The sequence below is a fragment of the Pelodiscus sinensis genome, chromosome 9, assembly GCF_049634645.1.
Source record: "Pelodiscus sinensis isolate JC-2024 chromosome 9, ASM4963464v1, whole genome shotgun sequence".
NCBI classification, from domain to species: domain Eukaryota; kingdom Metazoa; phylum Chordata; order Testudines; family Trionychidae; genus Pelodiscus; species Pelodiscus sinensis.
This window is the reverse complement of record NC_134719.1, coordinates 32,352,175-32,370,219: the sequence shown is the minus strand read 5'-3', so window position 1 is coordinate 32,370,219 and position 18,045 is coordinate 32,352,175. Positions and strand designations below refer to the sequence as shown.

Sequence of the window (18,045 nt, the reverse complement as noted above, 5' to 3'; positions counted from 1 at the left end):
TTCAGCTCCCGGGTCAGCAACGCTGAACCCCCCCCCTCCCCCCCAGCTGCTATTTCGGGTCCTGGTTCCTGCCTGTCAGTCCCGATCCCTCCCCCCCCCCCCGGACCCTTCGCTCTCCCCGGGCCCTTTCTCCGCTCCCGGGGGGGGGGGCTTTGATCTCCTCGCTGTGGCGCCCCTCTCCGCTCCCAAGGGCTCCGTAGCCGGGTTCTCCGTGTGCGGCCCCTTCCCTCCGCCGCCGCCTCCTGCTTGAAGCAGCGACGAGCGTTTGTGCGCCAGGCCCAGGTTCCGGCCCGTGGTCATCGGGGCGCCGGGCTCCGCCTGAGCTTCCGTTTCCGAGGGTTTTGTGACCCGGCCTCGGAGCTCACAAGTGACGGGGTGGCCGGTGGGCTGCTGCGAATAGCCTGCAAAGGTTGGCCTAGGAAGTCGGAGATGTCTAGGGCGGTGATGGTTACCCCTACAGCCCTCACCTCCCGCCTGCACCTGGCCAGTGAATCCTGTACGCCAGGCAGGAGGGCCAAAGCCCGAGTCCTACGTTCGGGGGAGGGGAGGGCATGGGGAACTGAAACCCAGAGACTTCGGGAGACCTGTAATCTGATGCCTTAGTCGGTTGGCCTCAAGCTTTGGTCTCAAAGCCCAGTAGGTCTAACACTGTTAAAAAGGGGTTGTGATCCACTTTGGGGTCCTGACCTAAGGTGGGAGAACTGCTGCTGTAGGTAGATGGGAGACTTTAAAGCAGTGGCTTTCAAACTCTTTTAACTTGAGTACTCTTCCCCCCCCCCCCTTGAGTTACAATTTTTGGCTGTGTGCCCCACTCCCATACCTATTCCTCCATGCTCAGGTTTTCAGAAGGGGATGGCATATGTATGTGAGCATTGCAGGGGGCCTGAGTCAACAGTGGGCACAGAGATGTTGATATAGACTTGCATGCTGAATGACATTCAGAGTTGAGGTGGGGTGCAAGTGGTGCTCCCTCCTGGAGCCCTTCTGCTCTACCACCTGCACCTGTGTGCACACCCCACTCCCATTTTGCAAATCTCTGCTTCCTAGCACTTTAAATGTTAATTTACATAATTGATCTTTTAAATAAATATGCATTCTGGTCTAAAACCAATGTCTCCTAGAAAATGGATAGTTTGTTCTTACTGTGTTGCTGTGTAAAACTATCGTTAAGGTTAAATCGGGCCTTTCCACAAATTTCATATTTTAATGTGGATGGAAGAATTGCCATGTCTGGTTGCACATCCTGATTCTTCTAAATGTTTCCTAGTAAAAAAGAGTATTTCTTCACACAATGCTTAATGTAACTCATTGCCAACAGATGATGTGAAGGCCAAAAGTATAACTGTTAAAAAAATAGATAATGGAGGCTAGATCCATCAATGGCTATTAACCAAAAAGTCAGGAATATAACCCTATGCTCTGGCTGTCCAGAAGCTAGGCCTGAGTAACTGGATGGAACACTTGCTAATGGCCCTTTCTGTTCATTCTCTCTGAAGCACCTTGCACTGGCCACTGTTTTGAAGACCGGTTACTGGGCTAGATGGACCAGTAGTCTGACCCTGAATGACTGTTCTTATGTTAAAAACTCTTTCATTTCACACCCATTACATTCATTGTTAGGCAATATTCCATTATTCCCAATTTTCCTTCTTGTCATGATCATGTGGAACAGGGTGTCCTCGCTATATGTCCAAGATACCTTTAAACATCATGGGTGTATAGTAAAAGGGTGTAAAGCAGGGAAGTGTATGTGTGTCTGTCAGTCAGTCAGTAAAAAAAAAAAAGCTAGTATGGAACCAATGTATACCGGGGCAATTTATAGCAGGAATGCCCTGTATCAGTAGGCTCCTGATTTGGCCAGATTAGCAGTACTGACAACTACATCTGATTAGTCTTTGGGTTCTTGCCACAATTTTCCCTTTTAGACATTTATCAGCAGAGGTTAGTGATTGATTGGTCTCTATGCCTGAACTATCTTCTTTCTTCATTATGGGTGGAGAGAGTGCTTTCAAACCAGGACTAAAGGTACTGTGATGGGTCAAACTATTTCCTCTGCTGTATCTGCTCTAGAGTTAGTAAACATTTTCCAGTGTTATCACAACTTGTAGCAGGAGTAAAGTAAATGCCAAGCTTTGAGTAAACATCATGGCCATTAATTTTATTGAAGCATTTCCCTGTACATCATGCTGCTGATAAAGGATAGTCAGACCTCAGATCTGCTTTGTGCATCTACATTCAGTTCACTTTTTTTAAATACGCAGTCAGCTTTGTGAACATGGGATGCTAGAAGATAGTTGTTTTCTAAAACAGTCAAGAATGCACTGCTTACCGAAGAAATATTTTAATTGGATTTTAAAAAATGGCTAGCCAAATGCAGGAGTGACTATTTAGAAAGACATGGTTATCACTGATTTCTGGTAGGCATTTATTTAGTAAGAATGGATTTTCAGGTATAATTTACTATATATATATAAGTGTGTGTGTGTGTGTGTGTTATGTTTGGAGCACTTTACTAAATAAAGTAATCCTTGTGGATTTTATGAGGCAAGTTATTTAAGAATTTTAAACTGGATTTAAGAAATCCTATCTTATTGAATTATGTGTGGAAATCCTACGTAGTGCTCCTAATGTACTACTCCACCCAAACAGTTTGCATATTGTTTGTAAATTACTCAGTTGATTTGTGGTGCACGTTAAACATAAAAGTCTTTTTCTTTCTTAGTTTGGATGTGCTTCCCAGAGTGACATGTCCAAATCATCCAGATTCCATTTTAGTGGAGGATTACAGAGCTGGAGACATGATCTGTCCTGAATGTGGACTAGTAGTGGGTAAGTAGTTATTTAGGTTATTGTGACTCATTCTCAAAATGAACATCAGCTATCAGAAGGAGTAATTTGCCTTTTCTCAAGAGTGATGTATGTGAGAAGTCAGTATTATAAGCATTTACTTGTCACTGACTGTATCAGTGTTTCTTAAACTTTTTAAGACCGAGGAACACCAAACAATAATTTTTTTTATGGGGAACACCAAGGGGGGGTGTGTGTGTGTGGTTTTTTGTTTTTGTTTTTGTTTTTTTTTGCGCGGGAATCCCCCATGGAAAAGTTGTTGAGCCAAAAAAAAAAAGTTTGCTCCTTTTTAGGGTGGCCATTTTGAATTATTTTCTCTCCGCGACGCACCTCTGACTGCCTCGTGGCACACCGGTGTGTGCCGCAGAACACACTTTAAGAAACGCTGGACTATATATTTTCCCTTAACTTAAAAAAAACCCTACCATTTTGAAGAGGCTGTGTTCTGGTTATCTCTGGCCCTTTCAGAAACGAGCTATATAAAGTAAGGATGTTAAATTTTGATGAATCAGCTAATCTATTAGTCAGTGGGGGTGGGGTCGGCCCTAGCTATCCCAACTGTGCCTCTGCCTTTTAAATGTAGTAAGAGCCACCTGTGGATTCAAGCAGTACCTACTTGTGCTGGATCCCAACTGCTGCAGAGACAGAGGGACTGCTTCAGTCCTGCTCATGCCATTTCCCCTGCTGTGCCTCTGCCTCCCCTGCTCACCTGCGGAGACAGTGCTGGGGGGAACCCCCTGGCTCTTTCTACATTTAAAAGGAAGAAGCACAGCACTCAGGACCTGGTGCAAGCAGGAACAGCTTCAGTCCCCGCTCTCCTCAGGTTCCCTACTGTACCTCTGCTTCCCCTGCCCTCCTGCGGTTTTAAGTTCTTTGCATTGTTAAGCATCTGTTTAATTTCAAACTGGGATGCTTTATGTAACATGGACAAATGTAAAGATTTTACTGTAAATTGAGGTGCGTATTTAAACATGATATAAAATTAATCATGAAAATTCTTATTTTAAATGTGATCACCAGCTAGTTACAAGATTTAACAAAAGGGGTTAGACGTTAGGACTAATGTTTTGTTTTCAAAATGTTTTGGAAATGTTATTACAAAGGAAAGAAATATTTTCTGTTTGATCAGACCAGTATGTCATCTAGTTGAATATTATGTCTCCAGTAGTGATCAGTATCACTTGTATCAGAGGAAAAGGGCAAGAAATCCAAAAGGTAGTTATGGAATATCATGCTTGTAAGAAGTTTCTTACTGATCCGTGTTTGAGGTTGGCTTCTGCCCAGAAAGATAAAGGTTTAAATCCTTTTGTGTGTTAACTTCATATTCCAAGTCCTTTTTTAATCCTGCGATGTGTTTTGCCTCAGTGATACCTTGTGACAGTAATTTCCACAGACTAATATTTTATGTTGTATGCAAAAGTATGTTTTATTAATTTTAAATGTCTTCAGTCACTTGCACAGTTTTTTAAATTGGTGTCAATAGAAATGTTCCGGAAATATCTTTCATATCGTTCATTACTCTGTAAAGATTCATCATGTCCCTTTTTATACCTCTGACCTGTAAGTGGTAAAGGGTACCATTCTTCTCAGCTCTTCCCCTGATTAGGCCTCAATTGTAGTATTCTGTCCAGTTCTGGGCACCACATTTCAAGAAAGATGTGGAGAAATTGGAGAGGGTCCAGAGAAGAGCAACAAAAATGACTGAAGGTTTAGAAAACATGACTTATGAGGGAAGATCGAAAGAATTGGGCTTGTTTAGTTTGGAAAAGAAAAGACTGAGAGGAGGGGACATGATAGCAGCTTTCAAGTACCTAAAAGAATGTTACAAGGAGGAGGGAGAAAAATTGTTCTCCTTGTCCTCTGATGATAGGACAAGAAGCAGTGGGGCTTAAGTTACAGAAAGAGGTGTAGATTGGACATTAGAAAAAACTTCCTAGCTGTCAGGGTAGTTAAACATGGGAATAAATTGCCTAGGGAGGTTGTGAAATCTCTTATCATTGGAAATATATAAGGTGCATTGCTTTGAAACGTGGTGTCAGGCTCCTCATGGCATTTCAAAGCAGCAGTGCCACAGGACTCCCCATCTGACCCCGGCTCTGTGCAGCACTATCACCTTTGACGTGTAGCAACAGCCCTAGGGTTGCGTCAACTAATCAAATAGTTGATGCAAAATGCATTGACTGTTTGATTAGTCAGTTTCCCGATTTAACATCCTTAGTTAAACTAGGGATGGCTACTCCCAGCACTCCTCCATGCTGCTGCATCTCTATCACCACATCAGAGGCAACAGCATGGGGATGAGGTAGGGGTGGAGGGCCAGATGGGAAATGCCCAAATTTCACTAAGTTCATCTGCACTACTGCTGTTGAATTCAACTAATCCGCTCTTTGTTGGGTGTACAGTACAATAATGTGCTGTGCTTTGTGTGTTGGTTCAGCAGAAGTTCATCAATGCAGTTCTTATAGAGAAATTTGTATCCACATCTGCATAAATGAGCTGTGAATATCCATATCCGTAAATGTAGATACCCATGGTATAAAGCGGATTTTGATGGACAAGGAGAGGTCATTTCCCTGCTCCCCTCATTGAGCCCAGCTGAGCCACATGTCAGGCTCTCCAGCTTCCAGTCCTCTGACAGCCCAGCTGAGCTGTGCACCAGCTCCTACCTCTAGTCCAGCTGTACTATGTGCTGCTCTGCCTGTCTCCTGCCCTTGCTTCCCTGCCCCTCCCCCCCCATTTGCAGCACAGCAGCTTCCTGCTCTTCTCCCCCCCCTCCCGCCCCTCCCTGTCACCCATGTAGCCCTGCTGGGCTTCCTGCAGTCTGCTGGGACTCTACGATTCTGGAACATCCATGGTCCTATCGGACCATGAATGTTGCCAGACCAGAGTGTGCTGGTTTATAGAGGTGCAATCCGCAAAAATGAGCCACCGATGCAGATACCCACTGATATAAAGTGGATTTGCAGGGCTCTACTCATAGTTGAGTGGATGTCTCCTGAAGAAAAAGTGGCTGCTACTTTTGGGTTTAAAAGCCAGACTACTGTATCCTTTTATTACTTCAGAGCAGCTCCTCCTGCCTGCTGGACAAGGGCAGTAAAAGAGGCTTAGATAATGCTGAAAAACATGCTCATTAGCATTGATCTGCTAAGCAGGTGCAGAGAGTGGCTACTTTTGCTGAGTGGGGGGGTGAAGTACAGAGCTGCCTTGAGGGGGAGGACAGGGTGGAGCCTAGCAGCCAGGTGGGAGATGCCTAAGTGAAGTCAGCCACATATATTATGCATTGGGCGAAGGGGGAATGGGACTAAGGATATTAAATTGTGGTTATCTGCGTAATCGTGTAGTCGATACAGTTTGTATCGACTAATCATATAGTTGACACAAAGGACCGCTCTGCAGAGCTGCAGTGGGGATAGCTTCAGGAGCCAGCTTGAGCCAGGACAGGAATCCCAGCTTGTGCCGGCTCCCAGGGCCATGCATGCTATGGCTCCTGGGCTCTTACTACATTTAAAATGCAGAGGTGCAACTTCTGGGACTATCATAAGCGGGGACTGCTCAGTCCCAGCTTGCGCTGAGTCCAGCAGCCCCTATTTTCCGTGAACAGGGGCTGATTCTGGAGCAGCCCCAGCCTGCGGCCAACCCTGTCTGCTGCAAACAGAGGCTGCTCTGGCATCAGCCCCTGTTCATGGCAGCTAGGGATAGCCGCGGCCAGGGCCGCTGCAAACAGAGGGATCTTGGTGGCAGTAGCCCCTCCCTGCAGCGGGGGCCCAGCTCCCTGCTGGGACCCCCACAGACAGGGACTGCTTCGCAGCAGCCTCCCCTATTGCCCCCCTCCACCTCAGTGCCTCTATCAGAGGGAGCAGGGAGTGAGGACAGGGTAGCACGGCTGGAGGGAACTGGCTTTTAAGCTTGCTTCCCGCAGCACCGGCTCTCCCCCCCCCCCCCCCCCCTTGCTGCCTGGGAGGCAGAAGGGTGGGGGCGGGGAGGAGCGAACAGTCGATACTCCAGTCGACTACAACCTGATAAGTTTATGCTTATGGGGTAGTGGACTACTCGCTAGCATCCCTAAATGGGACCAAAGGAGAAGTGCACCGCTGAGCTTACCTGAAGCCCATTTGGAATATATTAGCTGTTAATATTCTGATCAGGAGTCTGTGGTGACTGGGAAGAGTGAGATTGGGGTGTAACATTTAACCAGTTAACTGATTAAATGGGATTTTACATCCCTAATATATTTACACTGCAGTTACACTTGTGTCTGGATTGCGCTAAGGGAATGTTTAATTGTTTTGGAGATTTTGGGGCTCAAGATCCAGGGTCATTGCTAATTGCAGGGTTATAGAGCCCACATTCTAGACTGACCCCATACATCTGCACCACAATTCACCAGCCCCTTAGCACGAGTGAGCTGGTCGACATACCCTGGGTCATATTTTTCCATCTGCAGTGGGTGGCACAAAGATAGTTGCCAGAAAGCCAAAGAGTTTAATGTTTTTAACTAGGTAGAAATGCCAATATAGAAACTTCTAGCATCTTAAGCCCTGTCACTTGTTAAGGAAACTAGCATTCCTGTTAACTATCTGATACTGTCAGTTAAAAATAGTGTGTTTTTCCCTAATTCTTGATGAATCTGTGATTCTCGTATTTGTGTCTGTCCCCATTGAGGTTATTTGCCATAAAGATGAGAAAAATTCAGTGAACTAAGAACACTTTCCTCCCAGTCCTGGAATAGAATTAAATCAGAAGTGATGCAAGATCAGTGCTGAAAGTGTGTTGGTTGCAGTGAGGTCCTTAATGGACAAGCTCCTCGGACCTCCTTTCTCTGTAAAGATGATTACAGCACAGACTAAAGGAAAACACCAAAATATAAGCAAGCTGCATGTACACAGTCAGTCTGTGGGTCTTTTTAGGACACAGGAGAGAATCAGAGTCTAGTTTAGGGATGTGACTATTCGCTCTCTCCCTCCCACTGCCTCTGTATCAGGAAGCAGAAGCCAGTCTCCCCACTGCCCCCACCACTGTGTCTGCGGTGCAGGGGGCTCAGGGGAAGCAGCACTTCAGTGATTCCAGGGTTGGCTCAAGCTGGGACTATTCAGTCCCAGCTCGCGCTGCCCCTGGGAACTAACCTCACTGCGGCTCTGCACTTTAAATGTAGTAAGAAGTCCATAGCTTAACTCCTGAGGGTGGCGTGAGCTAACAGTTGCCTATAGCTCGCGTTACTCCCAGGACCACTGCGGCTCTGCACTTTAAATTTAAAGTGCAGAGCTACAGTGGGCGTGCCCCCCATCAACTAATTACTAGTCAATGGAAATTCCATTGACTAATTGAGTGGTTAATTAACTGATACTTAACATCCCTAGTCTAGTTCAAATTTGTCATCTTTACTTTTTACTTTCAGTGTATCACCTTTGAAGCAAGGAATAGCTTTTTTCTGAGACCTAACATTATTACTTTTTCTTTTTAAAATTGCCCAGTTGGTTCATAAGATGTAATCCTAGTATTATAGCACCTAGTACAGTGGTGGGCAAAAGGGCCTCAGCAAGCCAGATCCAACCCACAGATGGGGTTGATCTGGCCTACGGCGGCCCTACCACTCCCAGGCCAATCAGGGCTTAGGGACAGTGGAGCGTGCAGCGCTTAGTCAACGCTGGCGGTTGACTGAAAGCGCTGTGCACCCAAGGGCAGGAAGCAAGAGACTTGGTGCGCTTCCCTCCACCCCCAGGCCAATCAGGGCTTGAGGGTGGAGAGAAGTGCACAAAGTCTCCTCCCGCTCACAAGTGGCACGGAGTTCTTAGTCAACTGCCAGCTGCTGCAGTGCAGTGCTCCTTTGAAGGGCTGGGGTAGGGAGTGAGAGATTGACCTAGAGGGGTAGGGCATGAAGTCTTCTCCCACTGCCAGGGGCACAGACACCTAGAGGATTCTCTCTGGGGCGCGGTAGACTTTATGCTCTATCCCACCCTAGATCCTGAGACCCCGCCCCTTCTGCCTGAGAGCCTGCCTCTTCTGGGATGGCTCAGGGCCACTTCAAATATTTCTGAAGCAGCCCCTGGTCAAAAATCATTGTCCACTCCTGCCATAGTAGTTTCACCTGTCATCTTTATGCTTGAGGTTCATTTCTTGCCTGCCTTGAACTTGTCACACTAGCTTATTCTTTTTTTGTTGGCTCCAATGTCCATATAGAGCCAGAAGATAGAAGACCAAAAGAATTTCATTGGTTAGTCTCTTTGGATAAAGGAGAAAAGTCTTATTCTTCAGCTAGTAAACAAAGAATCCTGAGGCATTTAACCTGATCCAAAGCTTCAAAGTCAGTAACTGCCCATATAAATTGAAGATGCTTATGTATAGCTATATCTGAAGAAATGTTTATTAATAGCTATATTTCATCAGTTACTAGGCTGCACTGTTTCATATAATTTTCATTTGTCTAGATTTTGTGTTACAGGATAAGCTGTAAGTGGCCTGTATTCATTTGGATGATCACTTCTGTACTTTTAAAAACTTGGATTTGATTAACAGCACATCTTTTGCATGAAATGTAACAAATCTGTTGCACTATTGGACTTTATGGCAGGGATGTTAAAATGTGTTTATTCAGGTAAAGGTGTAACCTCTGAACATTTCAGCAATTACACATTTACACGTGAGGGAGAGGAACCCTCTCTGTGCCGCTGCTCCATGAGGCGGGGAGGAACAGGCAAGAGCTGGTGTTTGTGGGGAGCCAGCTGGCTTAAGCTGTCTCCCCATGAGCACTGGCTCCTGCGGAGCCTCATGCACCAGCAATAGCAGCATAGAGGCGGCAACAGCATGGGGTGGGGATGAGCTGCGTGTAACAGTAAAGGTTAACTGATGAATCCAAGCTTACTGGTTCACCATTTACACTTTCACATCCGTATTTCATGGTGGTTTGGAATTGCAGTGACATTCTGAACTCAAGTCCTCATTTCAACAACTCGGTTCTCTATATTATGAGAGAGGGACAGTTCCTTTAACTATTTAAAAACAACTGCTCATGAAGCTCCCTGATTCTGCTCAGGACCAAATTTACGCTAACGCTCACCCTAATCCCTGACCAGAAGTTTTCTATCTGCTACCCAAGATACACAAACCTGGAAATCCTGGACGACTCATCATCTCAGGCATTGGCACACTCATAACAGGATTATCTAGCTATATTGACTCTCTCCTCAGACCCTATTTTACCAGCACTCTTAGCTAACTTTGAGACACCACCAGAAACTTTCTGAGGAAACTACAAAACATCAGTAAACTTCCTGAAATCTTTACACCAGCATTCCACATGAAGACAGATTACAGACTATCCAGAACACCATCCCTGATGACAGGCTGCACACCTGGTTACAGAGCTCTGCGACTTTGTCCTCACCCACAACTACTTCCGACTGGGAGACAATTTGTATCTTCAAGTCAGCGGCACAGACATGGGCACTCACATGGCCCCACAATATGCCAACATCTTTATGGCTGACATTGAACAGTGTTTCCTCAGATCTTGCCCCCTACCGCCTTTACTCTACTTATGCTATATTGATTACATCAGTGGTTCCCAACCTTTCGGGGCTGCCGGGCACCTGGAGGCGGGGGCGCCCGGTGTCGCACATGTGCCGTGTGCCTTGGGCAGGGGTCATCCACGCGCCCAGGGCCAGCACCGCCCATATGCCGCGTGCCCGGGACAGGGGCCACCCATGCACCACATACCGGGGCCAGCACCACGCATGTGGCAGCGGGCCTGGGGCAGGGGCTGCCCAGGGCGGGGGCCAAGCATGTGCTGTGCGCCAAGGGCGGGACCGGTCCAGATGATTTGGTGAGCACACATAAATGCTGTGGCGGGCGCCATGGCGCCTGCAAGCACCATGTTGGGGACCACTGGATTACATCTTCATCATATGAACCCACGGGGAAAAAGACCCTTGAATTTCACAGGGATTTCAACAACTTCCACGCCACCATCAACCTCAGCCTGGATCAATCCACACGAGAGATCCACTTCCTTGACACTACAATACAGTTAAATGATGGACAAATTTCCACCACCTTATACTGGAACCGACTGACTGCTAGACTTACCTTCGTGCTTCTAGCTTCCATCCTAGACACATTTCTCAATCTATTGTATAAAGCCAAATCCTAAGGTACAACCAGATTTGCTCCAATCCCACAGATAGAGACAAATACCTACACTTCAATCTCCCTGGACACACAGTAGCAGATTAAAAAGTAACTATCCTGCAACAAAAAAAAGTAAAAAACAGACTTGAAAAAGAAACTGCAGAGCTATAATTCATTTGCAAATTTGACACTATCAATTTGGGATTAAACAAAGACTGTGAATGGCTAGCCAACTACAAAAGCAGTTTTTCCTCTGTTCGTATTCACACCTCCACCTCAGTGGCTAGAAGTGGGCCACGTCCTCCTTGACTGAATTGACCTCGTTATCTCTGGCCTTCCTCTTGATTGGTACTCCTTTCTTTTCATGTGTCTATATATTTATACCTTCCTCTGGAATTTCCACTACATGCATCTGACAAAGTGGGCTTTTGCCCATGAAATCTTCTGCTCCAATAAATCTGTTAGTCTATAAGGTGCCACAGGACTTCCCGTTGTTTATGCAGATTCAGACTAACACGGCTACCCCTCTGATACTAAACACCTACAGGATCTATATAGAGCATTCTTAAAACTGAAATACAGGCAGTTCCCGAGTTACGCGGATCCGACTTATGTCGGATCCACACTTACGAACGGGGCTTTCTCGCCCTGGAGCTCGCAGGCAGCGGGACCACCCAGAGTACAGCGGTCCTGCCACCTCGACCTCCGGGGCGAGAAAAGCTGCTCCGGGTGCCCCTGGTCAGCAGACCAGGCTTTTGTTGTGAACCCTGGGGTAGAGCAGCTGGGTTGCTGCCGGGTTGGTCCTGCAGGGTCCTACCTGGCAGCCCAGCTGTTCTGTCCCAGTCTCGAGATTCAGCTGCTATTGAAACTGATCAGTGGCTGATTCCAGGAAGCTGGGGGCAGAGCAATTCTGCCTCCAGCTTCCTGTGGTCAGTGTCAGCAGCAGTGGCTGAATCTGGAGCCAGTTCCGACTTACATACAAATTCAACTTAAGAACAAACCTATAGTCCCTGTCTTGTACGTAACCCGGGGACTGCCTGTACTCACCTGGAGAAGTGAAAAAACAGATTGACAGAGCTAAAAGAGTACCCAGACATGAACTACTTTAAGACAGGCCCAAAAGAGAAAACAGAATTCCACTTGTCCTCACTTAATGCGTTGAAGGGGTTTAAGTTGTAGGCAGTATCAGCAATCTACAACCTATCCTGGAAAATGACCCCTCACTCTGAGGCCTTAAAGGAGAGGCCAGTCCTTGCCTACCAATAACCCCCTAACCCACGCAACACACCTTCATCATAATTATCCAGGAACCCACCCATGCAATCTGCTCCGGTGCCAACTCTGCCTGCATCTACACAAACGATCACTGGACCCAACATCATCAGTCACTACATCAGGGGCTCATTTAACTGCACATCCACTAATGTGATGTGTGCCCTACTGCCATGTATATTGGCCAAACTGGACAGTCTTTATGGGAAAGAATGGACACAAATCAGATATCCGTGAAGGCAATACACAGAAACCTGTTGGAGAACACTTTAACCTGCTTGGGCACTCATTAATGGATCTCCAAATCACTGTGTTGTTTCAGGCCAATTCCACAAGACAAATACACACAGAAGGGTTGGAACTTAACTTCATTTACAAGTTTAATTCTTATGCTAAGGGAACGAACAGACACATCTGTTGGCTTGCACACCGCCTTCCACATCCTAATGATTTAACCAACCAAACAATGCAGGTGCCAATTGTTCTTATCAACAATCTACTCCAGGGGTGGTCAACCCGAGGGTCTCAAGCCACATGCGGCTCTTGCTAGTTCTGAGCTGCATGCCCCTGTGTTGGCTCACAGCTGGCTGCTCTGCACACGCGGAATCGCATGGCAGCGGCTGCTCCGGGACCCAGGCATTGGATTAGAGTTGGAGGGGAGGAGGACTGGGAGTGCCTGGCTCTGGGGGAGGGCATTGGGTTAGAGCAGGGGGCTAGGGGTTCCTGGCTCTGAGGGAGTGGATGGGGATTGGATTAGAGCAGGGAGTCTGGGAGTGCCTGGCTGAAGCACCTTAAACTCAGTCTTCATTGATGCAGAATAAGGCAGCCAACATAGATGTCATTTTAAAGTTCCAGAGCGCAAAAAAAAAAAAAAAAAAAATCCGCATGTACCTGGTTTACACTGTTTCTGTTAAAAAAAAAAAAAAAAAAAAAAAAAAAAAAAATTCAAAGGCTATTGTTTTCCAGACTGAAGCAATTATTCTGAGATATGAGTCTCTCCCTTATTGTTTTTGAACGTCTCATATTTGCAGTCTGGGACAGACCTGAATTTTTAGAACTCTAAAAAAGCCATAATCTTAAGTTAAAATAAAATGAGGAAACCATACCAGAGATCAACAAGCTGGAGTGAAACTGGCACTTCAGATTGTGCTAATTTACTTCTCAGTTCAGTTTAATTTTAAAAAAACTCTCAGGACATAATAGGGCAGTAGTGTTACATTTTAAAATACATGGTGAGGATGCTTTTTTTATTGAGAATATTACTGTATTTTTAAAGGGTTTTTTTTTAATTTGATGTTTGTTCCTTGTCAAGTTCTCTGAAGATCTATGGACTGACCATGAATTTTTTTTAAGCGACTAGAGATTTTTTTTATTGTTTTTTGTCTGAAATGTCCTGTAATATTATTTTTAGCACTACATTTTGTGTACTATATCTATATATAAATATATAATACATGGCTCTTTGCACTCTATCCACAACTATTTTGGCTCTTTGTCTCTAACTGGTTGGCCACTCCTGATTTACTCACTGTGTCTCCCCCCGCATCCCTTCCCTTATTTATTTTTGGATCTGGACTTCTAATACTCCAGTCAATTGAAGAAATGGACGGTGCCCATGAAACCTCATGATACCATCTGCATGTTTTGTTAGTCTTTAAGGTGCTACTAGACTTTTTGTTTAAGTTTTTCCTGCTTGACTAATTTGGCTAACCCCCTGAAACCTTTAGATTTTGGCAGTATAGTCCATGTATGAGAAGCATTTGAGCATCTTCGATTTTCATTCAGTAGAGGGCAGTTACAAGTACTTCACTTGCACGTTAACTGAATGTGTATAATACCATATGAAATATCTGTTCCCCTTTAAAAATTTTCTTTCAAAACTGCAGACCTCTAATATTTGAAAGTCTTGGTATCTAAAATTTTACTTGGTGGTGATGGAGTACTGGGCATTAGCGATTAGTACTATTGACGCATAGAATTTTAACCAAAGGTTTTTCCCTGCCCAAAGCATTAATTAAGAGAGTGTTCCTTGTCAAAAGTGCATCATTGAAAACTTAACATCTGCGTCTGCTAAAGAACTGTATGTTCACACTAGGAAGAATGCTGATGCTTCTAGACATTACTGAACAAAGTTAACTTTTGCATGAGAGTATATGTCCATTAGGATGTGTGAATAGCAAGCCCTTTTGTTAGGCACTTTGGTCAGCATTTCAAAAATGATTCATATTTTAAGTCTGATAACTAAAATTAAATGGACTGATTTTCTGCAACTTAAAAGAAGTCTGAACAATCACAGAACATGAATGTGAAATAGTTTTTGATTCCAAGTTACATTGTGTACGACAAAGAAAGTAAGGCCTAACGTGGAAATCTGGAGTGACTGCTGGTGGGGGAGAGGAGTCTCCATAACTGTTCTTTTAATTAAAGTTTCCCTCTGCATTTTAATATTTTGAAGACTTGTCTGATGAGAGTGAATCAGGAGGGCACATTTTCAGCATACTCCCTCTGGAAGGAAACTGAGTCTGAGAGCTTGATATGCTTTTCTCAACACATTTTCTCAAAAGCAGTACTGTAATGAAAAAGAATCTGTATTGTGTTCCTATATCACTAGTTGGTTTTCATGTGCACTTTGCTTGATGCTGCAAGGTTATAGCGCTCATTATTTTGTAATTTAAAGAGCAATAATTTCAATGATCACTAGATGGCAGCACATTCATTAACCATAGGAACAAAATTAACTGTTAATTGAATTTTAAAATGGTTCTGTTGTATTTGTAGTGTTCATGTAAAATACAACTATGCATTTTACTGATAATCAGACATTTGTAAGACCAAAGTGTTGAAAGTCTAGAAGATGTACTTTTTTATAGAAATGTATAGCTACCCTTAAAGCATATCATAGTGAATAAACACTTAAAACAGATTGCAGTATTTCCATGAGGGGAATTTTTAGAGACTGTTGCAAGGTGCAATATGATTAGTAAACTGTGAATCTGTTACTTTAGGTTTTAATTTTAATCCTGTAAATCTTTCTTTGGCTAAAGCATCTTTAGTGTAAGATATGATTTCTTTGTATTCCAAATAAGATAAAAGTTTGCCAAATGGGAAACAAAATCAGTAAACATGCATACTATTTCACATAAGGTATTACAAATGGAGTGTACATTACTGTAAAGTAGTTGATAGTGTTCCTTTAAGATGTATAATTGCAAATAAAATGATTTCAACACTAAATTTTGTGACCACAAAAATATTTCCTCCATTGAGTAGTCATGTTTGCTGTCAGTTTTTTTGTAAGAATATATTACATATGGTTTATATAATGGTTAGACATTTCTTAAATCCTAAAGAAAGATGTGAAATGGCATTTTTAATTTTAGATGCTGCCTTGAACAGGATACTGGATTCCTATATAAAAAGGCAAATGTTTGTCTGATGTATTCTGTTTTGAATAAGGCTGTCAATTGGCATGCCTTAACACCTGTGATGAATGCAGTCCAGGATTAACGTGTTAATCACAGGCGCTAATGCTGTGCTGCCCCTTTGAAGTGCTACTGAGGCACAACACAGAGCCAAGGATAAACTGGGGAGTCCGCAGCTGACCCCAGGCTCCACTGCCCCTTTGAAACGCGCAGAGACAGCGTTTCAAAGGAGCAGCTGCCTCACAGCTGAGCCCCCAGGGATCAGCTGTGCAGCGGCTACCCCTTAGAAACGCCGCCTCCATGCATTTCAAAGGGGCAGTGGAGCCTGGGGTCAGCTGGGGACTACCCAACTGATCCCGGGCTCTGCATGGCATTTCCCCAGAACTCAGGATCAGCTGGGGAGTTCCTAACTGACCCTGGGTTCCAGGGAAGTGCTGTGTGAAACCTGGGGTCAGCTGGGGTCTTGCTGCACGGAGCCCAGAATTAGCTGGAGAGTCCCCAGCTGACCCCGGGCTCCATGGCTGCCCCTTTAAAATGTCACCTCTAGTGTGTCAAAGGGGCAGCTGCTGTGGAGACGGGGGTCAGCTGGGGCCTCCCAGCTGATCCTGGGCTCTGGAACCGAGGATCAGCTGGGGACTCCCAGCTTGTCCTGGGCTTCCCAAAGCAGCGGAACCTGGGGTCAGCTGAGGCCTCTGTGTGGCTTCCCCAGAACCTGGGGTCAGCTGGGGACTCCAGCTGATCCTGGGCTCTGTGTTGCGATGCCCCTTTGGCATGCCACCGCAGCGCTTCAAAGGGGCAACACTGCATGGAGCCCAGGGTCAGCTGGGGACTCTACATGGAGCCTGGGAACAGCTAGTGCTGCCCCATTGAAATGCCGTGGGGGGCGCATGCGACTAATTGTGATTAAATTTTTTTAACCACTTGACAGCCCTAGTTTTGAATTCTACTGAATGAGATTTTTCACGTTGGGTAACTTAAAATCTGTGTTGTGTTCACTGTATTTGTTGTTCAGTCTAATTATCTTCAACACTTGGGCAATATTTGTAAAAAGTAGTTGCATACTGAAGGATCTGTTTACAGAATGAAGAAAAAGAAACATTTAGCCAAACAGTGTATTCACATGTCTTGGAAGATGCTTCATCAAATTAGCCTAGTAATGGTTTTCCTTGAGAATAGACCCTGTATACTAAGGATTTCTTCTGGATGGCTTTCAGAACAGGGAAGAAAGTACAGGTCACACCTCTAAAATCTGGGATACTCTAATCCGGCATGACCACAGATATTCCAGGATCAGAGTCCAGCACTCTGCGAAGGTGGGAGGGGGGGAGGCGGGAGTGATGCGTGGCTCAGCTGGGCTGTGGGAGCCAGTGTGTGGCTCAGCTGGATTGGAGGGGCTGGGGTGGGCGAGAACCAGTGCGTGGCTCCGCTGGGCTGCAGGGGGAGCCAGGAAGCTCAGTGGCAGGGGGCATGAAATTACTTTTCCCTGGTCCAGAAAAATCCCTAATCCGGAACTAGTCTGGTCCTGAGGGTGCCAGACCAGAGCGGTACCTGTATTTAGATTTACTTGTGTCTTCCTGACAAAAGTTAAATGCTTCAGCGGGTAGCCAAGTTAGTCTGTACAGGATAAACTTAAACAACAAATAGTCTGGTAGCACTTTGAACATGTAGATGGTATCATGCGCTTTCGTGGGCACAGCCCACTTCTTCAGATGACCAGTTAAATGGTATGCCTAACTACAGTGCCTCCAGCTGACCTTGCAGAGAATGTCTTACTGATTTTGGGATTCTGCATAAAATGGGAGGATTGGAAATACAGAAGTAAATGTGTATTATCCCATGTACTGTACATTTTCCATCACTAGTTATGAAAATACCAATTGCACTAAATAGTTAAAGCCCATTTAAATATTCACTACGCAGAAACTTAAATTTAAAAAATGCAATTTCCAAACAAGTGATTGGTGTTGGTGCTTGCAGTGAGGTGCCAAACAAGGAGGCTGTTTAGGTAGGATTAGACTCGGGAAATTCATCTTAGTTCTTTGGATGCATGCCTCAGAATAACTGAATTTTCTGGCTAAGTCCTTTTGGGTTTTTTTATACAATTTGCATTAAAACTTTGAAGTTTTTTCTTTTTCTTTTTTTCTTTTTCTTTTTCTTTTTCTTTCATACATACATACATACATACATGGGCCATGCTTAATTTTGTAGGACTAAATCTGTTATAAAATGTTTAAAACAGAGGCTTTGCTCCTTAACAGAAAATATTTGTTAGTGACTTGCTGCAATTAGATTGGTACTTCTCTACTTGTAAGAGTACATACTTTTTTCTAATGTAAAATGTAAAACATACTTGCAGAGTGCATCTAAATACATGTAATAT

General features: G+C 44.7%; 1 protein-coding gene across 1 annotated transcript in view; it reads left to right on the top strand.

The window, feature by feature from the left end:
• Positions 1-18,045, top strand: part of GTF2B (general transcription factor IIB) — a 28,706-nt gene that overhangs the window by 233 nt on the left and 10,428 nt on the right. Inside the window, exon 2 of the mRNA XM_075936445.1 lies at positions 2,723-2,829. Coding sequence (XP_075792560.1) covers positions 2,723-2,829 — 107 coding nt within the window. The remainder of the gene's footprint in view (positions 1-2,722; positions 2,830-18,045) is intronic.